This window comes from Balaenoptera borealis (genome assembly GCF_965194805.1).
Source record: "Balaenoptera borealis genome assembly, chromosome: X".
Lineage (NCBI taxonomy): Eukaryota > Metazoa > Chordata > Mammalia > Artiodactyla > Balaenopteridae > Balaenoptera > Balaenoptera borealis.
Genome location: NC_138881.1, coordinates 33,758,897 through 33,776,137, shown reverse-complemented (window position 1 = coordinate 33,776,137; position 17,241 = coordinate 33,758,897). Strand labels below are relative to the sequence as shown.

At 44.2% G+C, this 17,241-nt stretch overlaps 2 protein-coding genes across 2 annotated transcripts in view; both read right to left on the bottom strand.

The window, feature by feature from the left end:
- The window catches only part of CYBB (cytochrome b-245 beta chain), a 110,564-nt gene extending 101,805 nt beyond the window's left edge, over positions 1–8,759 (bottom strand). The window contains exon 1 of the mRNA XM_082378190.1: positions 8,679–8,759. The gene's annotated coding sequence lies outside the window, so the exon portion shown is untranslated. The remainder of the gene's footprint in view (positions 1–8,678) is intronic.
- The window catches only part of XK (X-linked Kx blood group antigen, Kell and VPS13A binding protein), a gene marked incomplete at its 5' end in the record, with an annotated part of 49,419 nt that extends 33,347 nt beyond the window's left edge, over positions 1–16,072 (bottom strand). The window contains 2 exons of the mRNA XM_082378210.1: positions 8,679–8,941; positions 15,828–16,072. Of these exons, the coding sequence (XP_082234336.1) occupies positions 8,679–8,941; positions 15,828–16,072 (508 nt within the window). The remainder of the gene's footprint in view (positions 1–8,678; positions 8,942–15,827) is intronic.
- Positions 16,073–17,241: the final 1,169 nt, after the last annotated feature.

Below are 17,241 nucleotides of genomic sequence, written 5' to 3'. Positions count from 1 at the left end.
GCTCTCACACTGTCCAATGGAACAAGGCCTAGGTATACAAAGTCTGAAGACCTGTACTATAAAATCAGTCCTTTGATTCTAATCTGTCTGGCCTCCAAATAAAACACAAGTGGAAGTTCTTGAGAGTGAATTGTTGAGAATGTTTTCCTAGAAACCCAAGACACCTTGACACCTCTATATTGAAGAGTTTGGCTTCTTTTCCCCAGGGGAGACCATTAAACCCTTTCTGTGTCGAGACCACCCATTTCTCAGGACACAGGAGAGGAGGAGGCTCAACAACAGGGAGCAGGGCTGGGCTCGCGTCCCTACTGTGGACCCACTTGCCACGTGACCTTGGGAGAGCTGATCGGCATCTCTGGGCCAAAGTGGCCTCAGCTGTAAAATGGAGACCCTAAAAAACAACCCCTGTCCTCTGTGCCCCACTCACCCACTTTCAGTAGAGAACTTTCCTTAGGAAAAGATCGCAGACTGGTAACTGTACACCTCGAGCAGATCTCTGAGATAATTTAGTCCAACCTCCTCATCTTATAGCCATGGAAGCTGACGTGCCCCAAGTAAACTACACTTACGGGAGACCAGAACCCAGTTTCCCCCTTCTTCTTTCACTATTTTGCACTTTTGTGCCAGGAAGACTCTCTCTTCCACAGTTCTGTTGGTGAATTCTTCTCATCCTACATCTCAGAACCCAAGTATCTCACAACCGCAGTATCTAACTTGTCTCCCTGCTGCAAATTGGTTTCCTTTAGTAGATTTTGCTTTAACAAACGTTTAGACAGATTTTCCCCACAGTGATTCTACAACCCTAAATATCAGAGAAACCAATCTTCCATGTTCACGAAGAACTGTAGAGAAATACTAAATGATACAAAATGAAGTTCCTTAGATTTAAAACCATACCCCTAAAAGAATAAAATAAAATAAATTCATTATCTCAATCTGTTTGAACTGTGGATTGCAGACTGGTACTGGTCAAGGAACTGTCTGTTACTGGCCAGCTCCAAAAATGGAAATTGAGAGTCAGCATTTCGGAACATAGCAATCTGGCTTCACCCCAATATTTAAGCGAGTGGGCTCATCCAGTGAATAGGGTCTACACCAGTCCTGGAGGTGTGGTACTCCAGTGATGAGTCAAATGTGAGCTGTATATCAGTCATGCATAATAGGACCTCCTATCAGTTCATAAGGAATTAGAACAGATAATACTGGCCCTACACTAAAGGCAGTTTGAGAAGCCCTGTACTATAATACATCATCAAATGAGAAAATTGATCCTTCTGAATACTGTGAGCTGAGAATTAATCTGTGGTGTGAGTAACAAGTTCAAGTCTCTGTAGTGGCCAGACAGTTACTAGAAGTGAGTGAAGTGTTTGAGACATGAAATCCAAAAGAGACAAGTGGCAGACCAGAGGCCTGACCTTAATGGGATAGCATCTCGTATCTCCAGTTCACTGCAACCACATGGACACCCAGACATTTTGATTTCACGAGAGAAGCCAGAAATCCAGATATTCAGGGAAAAAGTCTATGATTTTAAATGTCAGCAGCTTATGAATTTTCTTTTAAGATGCCTGTGTAGGACTAACAAATGCCATCCAGATTAGGTCTGTAAGCTGCCACTTTGCAATTTATGCTTTAGGAAAGAATGTATTAGAGGTTACTAGAAGGTCCCTCTTTTTAAAATTCTAATTTGGGGCCCAAAAGGCCTGTTCTAAAGAGTCATAGCCACATGACCGCAGGACCTGTCAGACTCGGGGACCAGGGGAGCCTGGGCCTTCAAAACACCTCTCTTCTCAGAGGTTGTCTTCAGTGGGAGGCCAGCCAGGGCCCCAGGCCTCGTGTTCATGCCAACAGCAAAGCGACGCTACTCTCCAAGACCTTTCCAGGCTCGACTCGCGGGCTCGCGTCGTCCCCCACGGGATGCTTTCCCGTGTGCTGACCCGTGTCTGGTGTCTGACCCCGGCCTGCCCTGACACTGCTTTTGACCACAGACCTGGTTCGGCAGCCACACCCTCCCCAGCCTCTGTCCCTACTCACTCCGCTTTTAGTTTCCCCACTCCCAACAGGGCACTGGTCGCCACTGGTGTTCTCTCTGCAGGGCTCACGTTAGAATAAATCCTTCTTCACCATCCCCCTTCCCACCTCTTCAAAATGCACAAAAAGCCTAAACTTGGGTGCCTCATGCTTTCCCAGGGGCAGTGGTTCTCACCCTCTGCCTGCCTTCCTCCCCTGCGTGGACGATTCCCGGTCCCGTGTAGGAGGGGATTTGGCAGGGGGCGCAGTTAGACTGATGACGTGCTGGCCGGGGCCGGGGGAGGGGGGCATGTCTCCTGTGAAAGCCACAGGCACAGCTGAAGCACGATTCTTACAGGGATGGGGGTATAGCTCTGCCTGATTCTCCCATGTCCAGGTGACTGCAGAAGGTTTGCCAACACGAGGTCAGTAAAGCTCAACCTCCAAACTCAGACATCACACAGAGAGTCTAAAAGAGCTCAGGAAGCCTGACTCCCTGCAGGTGTCCCAGGGACCACTAGTGCTGACTGCGGCATGGACTGTAAGGGGACCCCCTGAGCACACAGACCTGCTAATCCGACGTGGTTTACCCACCTACTATGACTTCTCTGGCCCTTAATGAATTCCTCTGGTGTGACTTCTGGTGAGGTATCCAGGAGACTATGCTTTGTGCTAAAACAAGCCACGGCCATAAGCCAAAATGAACAGCTTTTCCTAATCAGACGCTGTTTAACCAACATGGCAGGATTTGGGCATCATGACTGATTCCCTGGCACCACCCACCCTGGCGGCATCTCCCTGTTGGCTGAAGGTCACTGGAAGATGAGGAAGCATGCCCTGGACACCAGGAGGCTCCACTTCAGGGACGGGGCGGCACTGCTGGTGCCCTCATGTGACCAGCTGAAGGTGACTCTCCACCTGCAGTCGCGGGGGAGGGGCCTGCTGGCCACTCACATGAGCAGAAGAGCAAGAGCGGGGCTTGGCTGAGGCCAGGAGGCCTTCACGGCTCTTCTAACCAATCGCAGATTTGTGCGGTGGACAGCTTGGCAATGAGGCTTCTGTAAATATTTGGCTGAATGCGCACCAGGTGTCAAGAAGTTTCTTGGTGCTTGAAGAAGTTTCTTGGTGCAAGAAGTGCTTGTTTACAAGCACCTACTCCACTGAGCTCTAAGCACACCCGACACTGTTCCTCCAGATACTGCTGTGAAGTCGGCAAAGCCTAAGTCAGCTCCAAGCGTTATTAGATGGTACAGGGAAGCAGAGACGGCGAGTCACCAGGCAGAGGGGAGCAGGCAGGGCGAGGACGGTCTGGCTCCCGGATGCAGCCCTGGGTCCCACCCTGCACGGGAGGCGCTCTCACTCTCGTCCCCCCACGAGCTTCGAGCTGCGGCAGGCCGGGGTTTTCACAGCCAGAAGCCCAAGCATCCAGCAGTCACGTGAGAACCAGGCCTGGCGGCACCTTGGGGAAACCTGTCTGAGCATCTGGTACACGGGCAGGGAGACACAGGCAGCCATCTGTTAAGGGCGTGCCCTGTGCCAGGCTCTGTGTTAAGCCGCGGTTTACAGGCACACGGTGACTTCGTCTTTGGGAAAATCCCAAGTTGGAGGAACTCTGATTATCCCCGTTTTACAGGTGAGGAAGCTGCTGCCCACAGGAAACAGATGAATGTCCAAGATCACGTAGCCAGAAAGTGGGGAACTGGGATGGTGAACCCAGGCCCACTGATGCCACTGTTGAAGCCGGCTGCGCAGCCTCTGATCAGTCCTTTATGACGGGCCAAGAGGCAGCAGAGGGTGGCCCTTCAGCATATGATGAACAGGAGAAAATGCCACATGTTGACACTGCTAGGAGAGCAATTAGATTTATTCTTCACTTGATGTGACAACTTCTTTTTTAACCTAACACAGCACGTAGAGTGTTTATAAGAATTGTGTGTACTTTTGAGTCTATCAGTTGGGACAGAATTTATATACTTATACATCTTAAAACATGTATTCAGCCACTGCTAACTCTGTTCCTCTCTCAAATAAATGATCATAGGTTAGGTGTTTCACCTGAGAATGAGATTTATAATTGTGTTTACAATGGGATACATTCAAAAATAAGTCCAGTAATATTTAGTAATCACAAGAACTGCTTGAATTGCAGATGGTAGGTTTATATAATATTATTATTTAATTTACCAGTGTCCACAAGAGAGGACAGAAGGGTATCTTCCACAGAGAGTATCACAGCACTAGTTAATAAGCCCTGTCTCAAGTCCTTTTTTTGTAATGAGGTAGGATATAAAGAAATAATATATGTCAGGAACCTGGGAACCATTTTTGACATCTCTCTCTGCCTCACCTTCCCATTCAATCATCACCTTGTTCCACTTCTACATCATTAATATGGCTCCAATAACCCATTTCTCCTGTTCCAGCCCAAGCCATTATCATTCTCAACTTGACCACTGTAGTAGCCCACTTCCTGGCCTCCTTGTTTCTCCCCTCACCCCCTTCCAATCCATTTTCCAGAGTAATCAGCTTCTAAAACTACATCTGATCATGATACTGTGTTGTTTAAAAATCATCAATGGCTTCCTATTGCCTCTGGGATAAAGTTTGAAATGCTGGGATGCCCTTTCCTGCTTTTCCTTCATTTGACTCCTCCTCATCTACCAGATTTTGGTTTCAACTTAAGTTCCTCTGGAAAACCTTCCCTCATCTCCCAGACCTGGTTAGATTCCCCCGATAGACCCTTACACAGGACTTTCACTTTGCAGGATTTACCTGAAATAAAATAAGTACATGACTAATTATCTGTTTCATGTTTCTCTATCATGTTCCAAAAGGATATGTGCCGGTCCACCTTATTCACCACTTTATCCTCAGAGCCCAGCACAAGGTGAGGAACACAGAACGTATTCAATACATATTCATTGACTTCATGAATGAATTCACATAAATCTAACCCCAAATCCTGCCTCCTCTGGTAGACAATGAGTACAATTTCCAACTTTAATAAGATGGAGGTAATCAGATCTACCTCACAGGGATGCTGTGAACATGAAACACAATCATGCCAATCGCAGTGCCTAGCACAAAGCAAGCATCTGAGAAACAGTCATCATTACTACCAACAAGACCACCTTGAGTGGAAGAGACAAGGGCACTGTGAGATCCAGGCAGGCCAAATGGCAGGATGCGGGGGCCTTCACAGAACACAGTAACCTTGGTGCACTCACCTGGGCCTCAGACCAACCTGTCCTCCAGAGACTTGATCAAGCCCGTGAGAGCTGACTAGTCTCACTCAAAGACTGAGGCTCGTAGACAGTGTCCATTATTCACTGACTATGGGAAAAAACCTCTCCAATAGTGTATGATTCCATTTATATGAAATATGTACAACAGGCAAATCCATAGAGACAGAAAGTAGGTCAGTGATAGCCAGGGTCTGGGGAGGGGAAATGAGGAGTGACTGCTAACGAGTATGGGATTTCTTTTCTATGTAACGAAAATATTCTAAAATTAGATACCGGTGAGGGTTACACAACACTGTGAATATCCTAAAATCTACTGAATTGTACTCTTAAAATGGTGAATTTTATGTTATATGCATTATACTGCAATTAACAAAAACCTCTCCAGTGGACCATGTGGCCGGCTCCACCTCCCCTCTAAGCTCTGCCAAGGCCAAATTCATCAATGTTTGCTCAGTGAGCATAGAATCAGAGAGAAGGGGTTATATAGACTTTGAAAGTTGAATGGGGTCAGGTTCTGATGGACTTCATGTCCCTCTCCTGTCAAGAATGCACATTTCTATAGGTCTGGACACATGGTGTGGCAGATGCTGTTAGCTGCCCACTCAATATCCATTCCTCCTCTTATAGTTTCAGAAAACATAATTTCCTTGTGGGTGGCAAGGGGCCCAACCCTGGGCAGGTTGTGACTAGTCTAGTCCAGTGTTCCCAAACTTTGCTGAAGATAAAAATTACATGGAGCATTTATTTAAAAAACAAAAGAGAAAAAATCAAGAGACATATCGTAGGCTCCCATTCCATACCCAGCAAATCACAATTTCCAGGTTATCTGTAGATTTTTAACAGGCGCCCCCCCCCCCCCACCTCCTGTGACTCTAATCAACATCAGCGAAGTTGAAGGAATGCTGCTGTGAGCCACCGGTGGCAATCATTTCTATGCCCGGCTTTCCTAGCATTTCTTGCACCGAGGTGACCATGTGACCAGTCCTGGTCAATGAGACCTAAATAAAGTCTATCAGGGAGGTTTCTAGGAAAGCTTTTACTTCCTAATAAAGGAAAAAAGACACTCGCCCTTCTGCCTTCATTCTATGCAGTAGCAACCCAAAAGAAAGGCCAATGGAATTTCAGGAACATCAACTTTACCATTGTGAGCAGCTGATATAATGCCAGCAACGGCCTAACTCCAGCTTCATCTTAGATAAGCAAAATAATGGGTTGTTTAACCTTGCAGCCAAGTGTTTATTCCTTGCACCAAATGCATTCCTAATCATATGATAGATATTGCCAATGTTTGCCTCTGTGACACACCCCAGCCTGTCCTCCAATTATAACTGCCTTTCCCCTTCCGGGTGAGGGATCCCTTCCTCAGATATGTTAAGGCAGTGATTAGTGTTAGTCAAAACCTATACAAATGGCAGTCATCTATATTTTTAAGAGGACCATGCCCACTTCCTTTCTCTCTATATATTTGATTGATCGTTTAATTCTCAGAGGACTTATTCCAAGTTCTTGGGGGGCATGTCACAGATATTCTTTGTGACACTGACATTTTATGAGATATCTCATATTTTATGAGATAGACATTTCATTTTCCTGAATAGAATTCTGTCTGAAAAACTGTAACTAGGGTTGGCAAACTTTCCGTAAAGAGCCAGACAGTAAATACTTTATGCTTTGTGGACCATACTTTCTCTGTTGCAACTATGCAACGACTCAACTCTGCTAAAAACAAAAACAAAAACAAAAAAAGCGGACATAGAGAACAGGTAAATGAAAGGGTGTGACTGCATTCCAATAAAATTTTATTTACAAAAACAAGCAGTGCCTGATTACACCCATGGGCTGCTGTTCGCCAACTTCTGAACTAAAAGACAATCTTCATTTTCAATAACTTGAGAAAAAAATTGAATCTACTTGTAAAAATCAAATAGGTTATCACCACATCTGGTCTCTTGCTGTGTTCCTGCCACATAGAAAAATAATGAACTGGGAAAAGGGTATAGTGGCATGCAGAGGACTCGCCTTGGTCAATGCCCATTCTAGTTATAAGTCCTTAGAGAGCAAGGATGCTGCTACATTTATTGAGCACCTACTGTCTACCTGGGGCTGTGAGAGGCATTTTCACATAAATGTGAATCCACCAAGGTCCAAGATCTCAACCTAAAGTCCTGATATATCTTAAGAATCATAGTCACTCTGAGGTAACCTGGATAAGGGATACAGTTGTAACATGCAAATATCCTGTGACCCAGCCATAAATTAAAGACATTTTACCATCCAGCCTAGATTACAGGCAGAAAGAGGATAATACTTAGGGAAGTGAAATTAATGAGTGATTTATTTTAAAAGATTCCAGTTTCAGTGCTGTCTTAAATATGTATTTTTTCAGCCTAAGGCTTTTAACTCACTTTTGTTTATCTATATAGCAAAAGTTACCAGAATATCTGGTTTTCATTTACTAATAATATTAATATTTGTGAAGGATTATTTCTGCTTTTCATATGAAGGTTTTTCACTTGTGTCCAATGCATGTACAGGTTTTTTCTTTAAAATTTGGCTTAATCAAAACCTGCCCTCAATTTGATGATGTGAGAATAGCCCAAAGGTTAGAGAACTGTGTTCATTTTAAAGCTGAGATACCTATTAGAACTTCAAGAAAACAGGAGAGTGCTCTTGATTCCCTCATTCACCACAAAGAAGCTGTTACAACCAACTGTGTCTCAGCTGGTTTACAACTATCACTGAATGACAGAGGCAAAATCCAAAGAGGCCCAGCCCCTGGCGGCTGTATTTTCAGCCTACGGCAAGTTGTATTTTCCAAAATGGTCACAGCAGTGAACTTCTAGAACTCTGCCATTCCCCAACAAAAGTCAGAGTTTCCTTTCCTCCCTTTCCCTTGAACCCCTACAGGATTCCTGACTGCTTCAGCAAAGAAAATGCAGCAGAAGTGATGTTGCATGACTTCCAAAGCTGGATCACAAAAGGGACCCTCTACCACCTGGCCCTCTCTCACTCTTAGGATACTTGCCCTTGAAAGCAGCCACCATGCTGTGAGGAAGCCCAAACTAACCTACATGGAGAGATGAAGTGGAGAAGATCTGAAGCCCCGAGCAACAGCCAGCATCGACCATAAGAAATGCAAGTGAGTGAGTCCTCAATGGATTCTAACTCCGCATCTTTGAGCCACCCCAGCTAATACACAGTGGAGCATAGGTGAGCCCTTTTGAGCCCTGCCTAAAGTGCAGATTCATAAGCAAAATAAACGTCGTTATTATTTTAACTCACTATGTTTTGAGCTTAGTAACTGGAACACAGACTTAGGATTGAATGCACATATAAACGAATTTCGCCTAAAACAAAATAAACCTTATGTTTTGCTCTCCACTTTGATTCCCAAATGCAAAGAGAAATAAAAAATATACATACATCTTCCGATAGTGACGTCCTGCTGCAGGGCGCTTATATACAGCTGCAGGGTCAGCTGGGGGGCTGAGCCCAGGAAAGCCTGGATCACTGATGCCCGGCTGAACGCAGATCGGTGGGTGAATAGCTTGCCTTCTGCCTGGCCCACTTCCTTCTCAATTTCCTCTGAGAGGCCATTTTTTGGCATCTGTCGCTTCTTGGTGATGCTGACATAAGGCTCTTCGATGTGGTTTGACTGACAATAGATGCAGAAGACTTCAAAACACCTGGAAACAAACCAGCAAGTCATAATCAGAGGCAGACAGGATTCTGTCTTTTCTCAGTTACCCTGCTTTCACTTAGCCTGATTCTCAAAGCCTTGACTTGGGTTACTCTGAACTGTAGCCCCTCCTCTAAAATCATCCTCTCTAAGGACCAGTTCTGAGCATGCAGTCCTCTTGAGGTCCTCCACCAGGCCAACTGGCCTGAGTGTGAACCAAATTCAGAGGTGACACCGAAGGCCACTGAGGCAAGAAAACCAAGTAGAGAATGGAATGGGAAGTGGTTCAGGCTCCAGAGCCACAGAAAAACATTCCATTTCCCTTCCTGACACATATTAGCTGTGCAGCCCTGGACAGGTCATTTAATCCAAGCTCTTTCCCTCAATTATAAAGCAGAGATAAAACCTACTTTGCCGCGCTGTTATGGAGATAATACAGTATATGGGTATGTGTGTATGCACGTATATACACACACACACACACATATATATGTATATGTGTATATATATATATATATATATATGCACATGTATTTTTTTCACATCCAACAGATGTCCCAAATCACCTCAGTTAAAACAGCAGCTACGGGACTTCCCTGGTGGCGCAGTGGTTAAGAATCCTCCTGCCAATGCAGGGGACACGGGTCAAGCCCTGGTCCCGGAAGATCCCACATGCTGCGGAGCAACTAAGCCCATGCGCCACAAATACTGAGCCTGCGCGCTAGAGCCCTTGAGCCACAACTGCTGAGCCCGCGCACCTAGAGCCCATGCTCCACAACAAGAGATGCCACCGCTCGCTGCAACTAGAGAAAAGCCCGCGGGCAGCAACGAAGACTCAACGCGGACAAAAATAAATAAAATAAAATAAATAAATTTATATATATTAAAAAAACCAGCAGCTATGGTTGGAAGATCCCCCAGTACAGAGCAGTTTCCCATCTAGAATTCCCCTGGAAGACCACATTACCATCTCTGCTCTCTTAAGCCTTTACGGGACATGACTAAAGTCAATCATGCCTGGAAGCCTGCCAGCTCTGTCTTATCTATGGAGTTTCAAGCCTGCCCTAGGGATGGAGCCTTAAGCAGTCACCTTTCTAGACTGATAGAGTACCTGGCTTTTAAAATTGGATTTCCCTCTTTAGGTAATGATATGGATATCGAAGAGAGGAAGAGTACTGACGTATACGATTTATACACACACACTCACAAATGGATTGAGGGATTGATAGAGGAACGGACAGATGTGTGAAATAAAACGTTAACTGTAGAATCTAGGTGACAAGTACTTGGGTGTTCACCGTACAATTCTTTCAAGTTGTCTTCTGTATGTTTGGAAATTTTCATAACAAAATGTTGGGAAAAAATATTTTTTTCCTAGGAAGAAGAAAAATGTTCATGGCCTTAGGTTTAAAAATTGTTAAAGGACATTTTTTTCCCCAAACGTGCATTTTTTATAACAACCTTATAATGCTGCCAGAAGATTTTATGGCTTCGTTTATTTTATTGAGTATTGTTAACTTTGTACTCTCACCTCGAGGCAACCAGGGCAACAAGAATACATGCATAATTCGAAATAATAAAACCTGATGCAAGAAACGAAATGCAGGAACTTCTTTAGTGAGTACAAAGTGGATGTATTTTGTGATTATTATCCTTGTTCATTTGTTCCTGAGAGAAAAAAAGGTACGTAGTAGTATGGGAGGAAGGGGAGGGAGAGCGACAGGCAATTGTCTGCTACATTTTGTCCACTGGGGTCATGGACACTTTATTACATGAAAACACGTAAAACAGCGTGGACCAGCTTGTTCGGCTGAAAACAATGAAGTTCAGGGTTTTGAGTTCAAGTCCAGCTGATCCAACTGAATTTGTCCTGAGGAAAAACTCAAATCTATGACTGAGGACTGTTTGAGGCCTAGCAACTTTACACTGTGGGACCACTGACCACAACAAGGACTAGAAGACAGAATAAACTGACCATCTTCTTTATTCTCAAATATGTGATGAATGCAGATGCACTCCGCTAAGTGCTGTGGGGAATGCAAAGATAGCTGGATACCCCGCCTCATTCAGAGGTGCTCACAATCTAAGCAAGAAAATGGGACCTATACATAATAAGGATAATAAATAATTAATACAACTCATATTTATATAGCACTTTCAGTTTGTAAGATATTTCTCATATATTTACTCACTTTGAAAGAAAGCCTACTGCAAAAATTTGAATCATACCATTATTTGTAATAGCAAAATTCTGGAAATACTCTAAAGGTCCTCAAATAAAACAATGATTAAATAAATCCTAATATATGTATTCAATGAAATATTATCCAGTCCTTAAAATTGACAGTATACACATACATATACTGATATATAAAAATGTTTCCTATATTTGGTAAGCAAAAGGAGTAAATTACAATGGAATATATATAGAGAAAATTCCATTTTTAATAAAAAGAAAATTACATATATATACATACACACAAATCACACACACATACACACATATACACATAAATAGTGAAGTGCCTGAGCTGGCTCATACTGACTCATGAGACAATTAAATAGTTCGGAATTTTTTTTTTTTTTTGGCTGCATTGGGTCTTCGTTGCTGCGCACGGGCTTTCTCTAGTTGCGGTGAGCGGGGGCTGCTCTTCATTGCGGTGCGCGGGCTTCTCATTGTGATGGCTTCTCTTGTTGCGGAGCCCGGGCTCTAGGGACACGGGCTTTAGTAGTTGCAGCATGCGGGCTCAGTAGCTGTGGTACGCAGGCCCTAGAGCACGCGGGCTCAGTAGCTGTGGCTCGCAGGCCCTAGAGCACGCGGGCTCAGTAGCTGTGGCTCGCAGGCCCTAGAGCACGCGGGCTCAGTAGTTGTGGAGCACGGGCTTACTTGCTCTGCAGCATGTGGGATCTTCCCGGACCAGGGATTGAACCCGTGTCCCCTGCACTGGCAGGCAGATTCTTAACCACTGTGCCACCAGGGAAGCCCAATAGTTAGGAATTTTGTGAGCCAGTTCTTACACAACTTCGTAACTTGAAATAGGCCATAATGGAAATATTTAAATCATAGAAATCAGCAAACACTGCAAATCAGGGCTTCCACCCCTGCCCTGCCACCCCCCAGAGAGTTTACGGTTTACCAGCTTACCACTGTAAAAATATTAGTAAGGATATACAACAAAACATTGAGAATTGTTGTCTTTAGTTAGCTGAATTAGAACTTTAAAATTTAAAATTTTTTTAGTTATGCTTATCTGTTTTCTGCCCTTCTGTCGTTTCAACAACAAATATATTTTACTTGAATAATAAAATCAAGCTCAGAATTTTTAAAGACTAAAACAAACAAGTGAAACACCAGCACATGTTAAGAGCTGAATGAATAAAATGAAGGTTCAGAGGAAAAAGCAATTCTCTGGATGCTGAGGAAGGGCTGTATTTAATGGAAAGCATCTGCAGTCTACCAATGGAAATGAAAGAAGGTCCCAGAAGGAGCTAATCACAGAGGTGGCCCTGAAACCCAGGTGTACCCCCTTGCAATCCACTGTTTTTCCCAACTAATAAAAATCTTAGCACAGAGTTTCACATGTAGTAGGTGTTTAATAAATTTGTGAAAGGCCCTAAGACTTCGGCTATTTGCCACTACTGGTTAAGAAAACTGATAAGAAACACACTCTACTATTCTTCTTGGAATTCGGCAAGACTCATACAATTACTCCAAATGTTTTTTGTTTTGTTTTGTTTTACTTGAGAAGTTGTCTAAATGTAGCCATAAATTAAGTATTTTCATCAAAATCATTCAAGGTACTTTTTCAGTATTGTGTAGACCAAAGTTTGGCAAACATTTTCTGTATTTACAAAGAGTAAATATTTTAGGCTTTGCAGGCCCTGGTCTCTATTGCAACTACTCAACTCTACCACTGTAGTGCAAAGGCAGCCACAGACTACGCAGAAATGAATGAGCATGGCTGTGTCCCAATAAAAATTTATTTACAAAAACAGGCCATAGGCGGATTTCACCTGTGGGGCATAGTTTGCTGATTCCTAATGTAGGTAATCAGCAGGTTGATCTATTTTTTTTTTTCCACTTTATCCCATTTTCAAGCACCATAGTGGAAGGAGTTTATTCCTTAGCTGAAACCATGCATGTTGGTGTCAGCACAAATAATCTGTGGTACCAGAGACCCTCTAAGGTAGTTAATAAAAACACGTTTTCAAAAGAAGTACTGATTATGATTTCCTATACGCCACGTTATCTTCCTATGACACACATGCTCTGAGAAGCTACACAAGCACCAAACTGGTTAAAAAGAAAGAAAAGCCACTTGCATAATCTCACTGAGCCTCAATTCTCAACTGTAAAAAAAAGATAATGACAGTTAGCTCACAAGGTTTTACAGTGGATGGAATTAAATACTGTATGTAAAAGCACTTTGCAAGCAACAACAAGAAAACTCTTCAAATATAGGCTATTATTATTTTAAAGTCTTTTGAAAGTTTACTAAAGAGAGAAGTACAATGGTGAATCATTTTGCAATGTTCTATAAAAAATACTAGACTCACAGATATAGAGAACAAACTAGTGGTTACCAGTGGGGAGAGGGAAGGGGGAGGGCCAATATAGGGGTAGGAGATTAAGGGGTACAAACTATTAGGTATAAAATAAGCTATAAGGATATATTGTACAACATGGGCAATACAGCCTATATTTTATAATAACTATAAATGGAGTATAACCTTTAAAATTGTGAATCACTATATATTGTACACCTGTAACTTACATAATATTGTACATCAACTATACTTGAATAAAAAAATTACTAGAACTTCTTAGCTTTTACTTTATAAAGACAGATTTTTATGTACCATTTTTCCTCATTATACCAGTGAAGAAGAATGGGGGAAAATTCCTTGAACCTGTAACTCATTTATATTTACTCCTTCTCCCAATTCATTAAAAAAATTAACATAACTGTAAAAGAATGATAAACAAATTTTGCTGTTGTTAAGAGGTGCTTTTCCCCACTCTGGTTTTCCAGAATATCTATTATCATTCACAGTAAGACTGTCCTTAAAATAGAAAAAAATAAATTCAAGACATTATTCAATGTTCGTATTGTTCCAACCTAGGCTTAATGAGGAAACAACCCTTCAAATTGCAACTACAGTTTTAAATATAAGACTGACATAAATGAAATATGGTGCTCTCCCAATGCCTCCCTAAAGAAGGAGCGGGGCCTAGTTTGTAGTCTTTAGCCCATAATCATTTCAGTGTAATGTAATGCAGCTGAACTGAGTGAACTCAAAATCATCATCTCACCTAAAAAGAACATGAGTTTGGTTAGTTAGTACCCACCCCAAACTAAACAGAGCTAAATTATCCCAAAACTGTTTTAAAATATTACTAAGTCCAATCGATTAGAAGGGAAGAGAGACTCTCCTTTGTTTGGGGGAAATAATTTTGATCTTTATGTGAAGCTGATGTCTTACAGTTAGAGTAGAATCAGTCAGCAGGAAGAACTTGCAGTAAGATATTAAGTCACGCTAATACACAACATCAAGTTGCTTTTCTTTTCATCTGGAAGCTAAGAGGCTTGGAACCACATTTTGCGTATCTCAGCATGGGCCCAATATCTTCTTGAAAGAAATCAGCTGCATTAGAATGAAAGCGCCCTTGTTAACGGAAGCGGGTTGTTTATTCCTTTGTTTTTTATGTTTTATTTTGTTTTTCCCCCCAAAAGACAATGACCCATTCAGAATTTTCTGGAAATAGGTCTCTTTATGGTGTTGAAACTTTATTTATAGTTGCGAAGTTCTCTCTCCAAAGCACCAAACTTTTTCTTTCTTTAATAAAGTTAAAATATTTTTACTGTAAAAACTGAAACATGTAGAAAAGTATAATAAAGGAGTAAATGACGCACTTTTCTATATTTTTCAGGAGAAAATGAAGATCACCCATAACTCCATCATCCAGAAATTACCACTCTTGCGTCTCTGGCCTTTCCACCTCTTCCAATTCTTCTACCACCTACATCTAAAGTTCAGTATTATAAATTTGTTTCTAATCCAGATAGAAACCCTTTGTTTTGCTTTTCCTACAGAGATGAAAGATATCAAAACAACACATTTAAAACTCTCTTCATGGTCCTTAGATAAGCCAAACTCTACTTCATTACCAGGAATTTTTCTACTTGCTTTGTGTTAACACAATTTAATTTCCAGAAATGTCACAGAAATGTCTGGAACAGAAATGTTCCAGAAATGTCACAGAAATGTTTCTTAACGCCCAGCAAGTGTTGGGGTCTTCATGGCACTTGTGTTCCAACTTCATTGACTGCGTTTAGAAGTTAGGCAGGGCCCCGAAGACATTTCTACAACCCCGTATGTTCCACATCCGAGAGAAAAGAAATGATGCGTGGATTTCTAGAGTCATGTATGTCATGTATGAGAATTACGTAAGTTAATATTTGTAACACGCCAGAACAGTGCCTGGCACACTCCACGTGTTTGATCACTTTAAATTCAATCAGCTGTATACACTTCTACTCTAACGGCCATTTAGAACCCACTTCCTAAAGCCCCGTCACGACACAAACTCATCCTGCCAGATCCCACCTGATCTCAGGGAAAGCATGTCTTTTATGAGGTCGAAGTGTATAAACCTGACCTTTCTGTTCGTCAAATTCAGTTGACTATCAGCAATTTCCTACGCTCGCCCCTAACAGGAAGGCGGTACGCCCCGGCTCGGTTCCCACTCTCCCAGGTTCCTGTCGCATTCCTGTGACAGCGACGGTGGAGCTGAGGAGCCGAGCGGGCCGGCCTGGGCCCGGTCCGCGACTCCGGCCACCTGTCCCCTTCCCCGGGAGGCCCGACCCCGCCGCCGGGGGTCCCGCACGCACCTGAAGAGTGGCCCGAGCTGTAGCAGGTGCAGCAGCAGCACGAGCGGCCGGTCGCGGCTGAAGTCGCGGTGCACGAAGAGGAGCGTGAGCTGCACAAGGGCGCAGGGCAGCAGTGAGAAGAGCAGCGTCAGCGCCTGCCACATGCCGTCCCCGCCCGAGCGGTAGGTGCTGCTCAGGTACAGCGCCGCCGTCGTCTCGGCCACGAACAGGAACACGGACGCCAGCACCGAGCCCGGGAATTTCATCTCCGCGCGTCAGCGGCGCGCACCGGCGACAGACGCGGTGGCGGTAGCGGTGGTGGTGGCGGCGGCGGCGGCTGCCCCGGGGGCTCCCGGCATGCCCGGCCCCAACTGCTCCCGCGCTTTGCGCTGCCCGCCAAGGGCGCGAGACCCGGGCCCTGGAGCTGGGCCTGGGGTCAAGCAAACCGGCGGGGCTGGGGCGGGGCGCGCGGCCGGGTCGGGCCACGCCCACGCGCGCCGTGCGCCGCCCGCGCGCCTCAGTGCCCGCCGCGTCTCTGCGGTGACGATGCGTGGGCAGGCCGCGAACCCGCGCCCAGCTACAGCCCGCGCCGAGCCCCACAGGAGGCGGCGGGCCCCGCCGGCCCCGCGCGCAGCCGCTGGGTCCTAGAGCCCTTCGGTCGGCGCTCGCGTGGGAAACCGTCACATCCCTTCGAAAACCCGCAGCCCATGGGGCCCGGAATCGGGGTCAGGATGCCTTTCCAGCCCAGTCTCTCTTTTCTGGACCTAAATAACGCCTAATTCCTCAAAGGACCAGCGTGTCCGGTCACTTAAAAATAAGCAGACCACACAGATGCTTTTCAAAGTACAAGTGTATTATCACGCACCCAGGATGTACCTTTTCACTGGGCCAAGTCTGAAGCATTGCTTCCAAGGTGAAAGAGCATCTGTGATAATCCCTAAGAGCCAACGCTTTCTTTCGCAGAAAAACTGCCTTCAAAATATATTCCTCTATAACTGATTAAATCAGCCAGGCGAAGACCAGGACCTAATAAGGAAATGGTTTTCTAGCCCACGCCATATCTCCCTCTACTTGCTGCTGTGTGCCAGCCCCAAGACTAACACAGTTCCTTTTCATTTATTGGAGCTGTGACAATCTTCTGGACATCAGGATGGGGTCAGCCCACCCTTGTCGCTCAGAGCTTGAGCAGTCACTAAACCTCTCTACAACTCGGGTTCTAACTGTTCCATAAGAAACTGCACTTGAATAATTGCAAGATCCCTTTCCCTGCTGAAATTAGGTGATTTCATCCATCTTCAGGCATCTCTGGCATTTTTCTATTTAGGAATATGATGGCAACACAAATAAAATGTGAAGATTCAGTAGGAATCAAGACAAAAATTGTCGAGAGAGAACATGAAGGGCTGTTTTTCTTCATTCTTCTGTGGCATGGGAA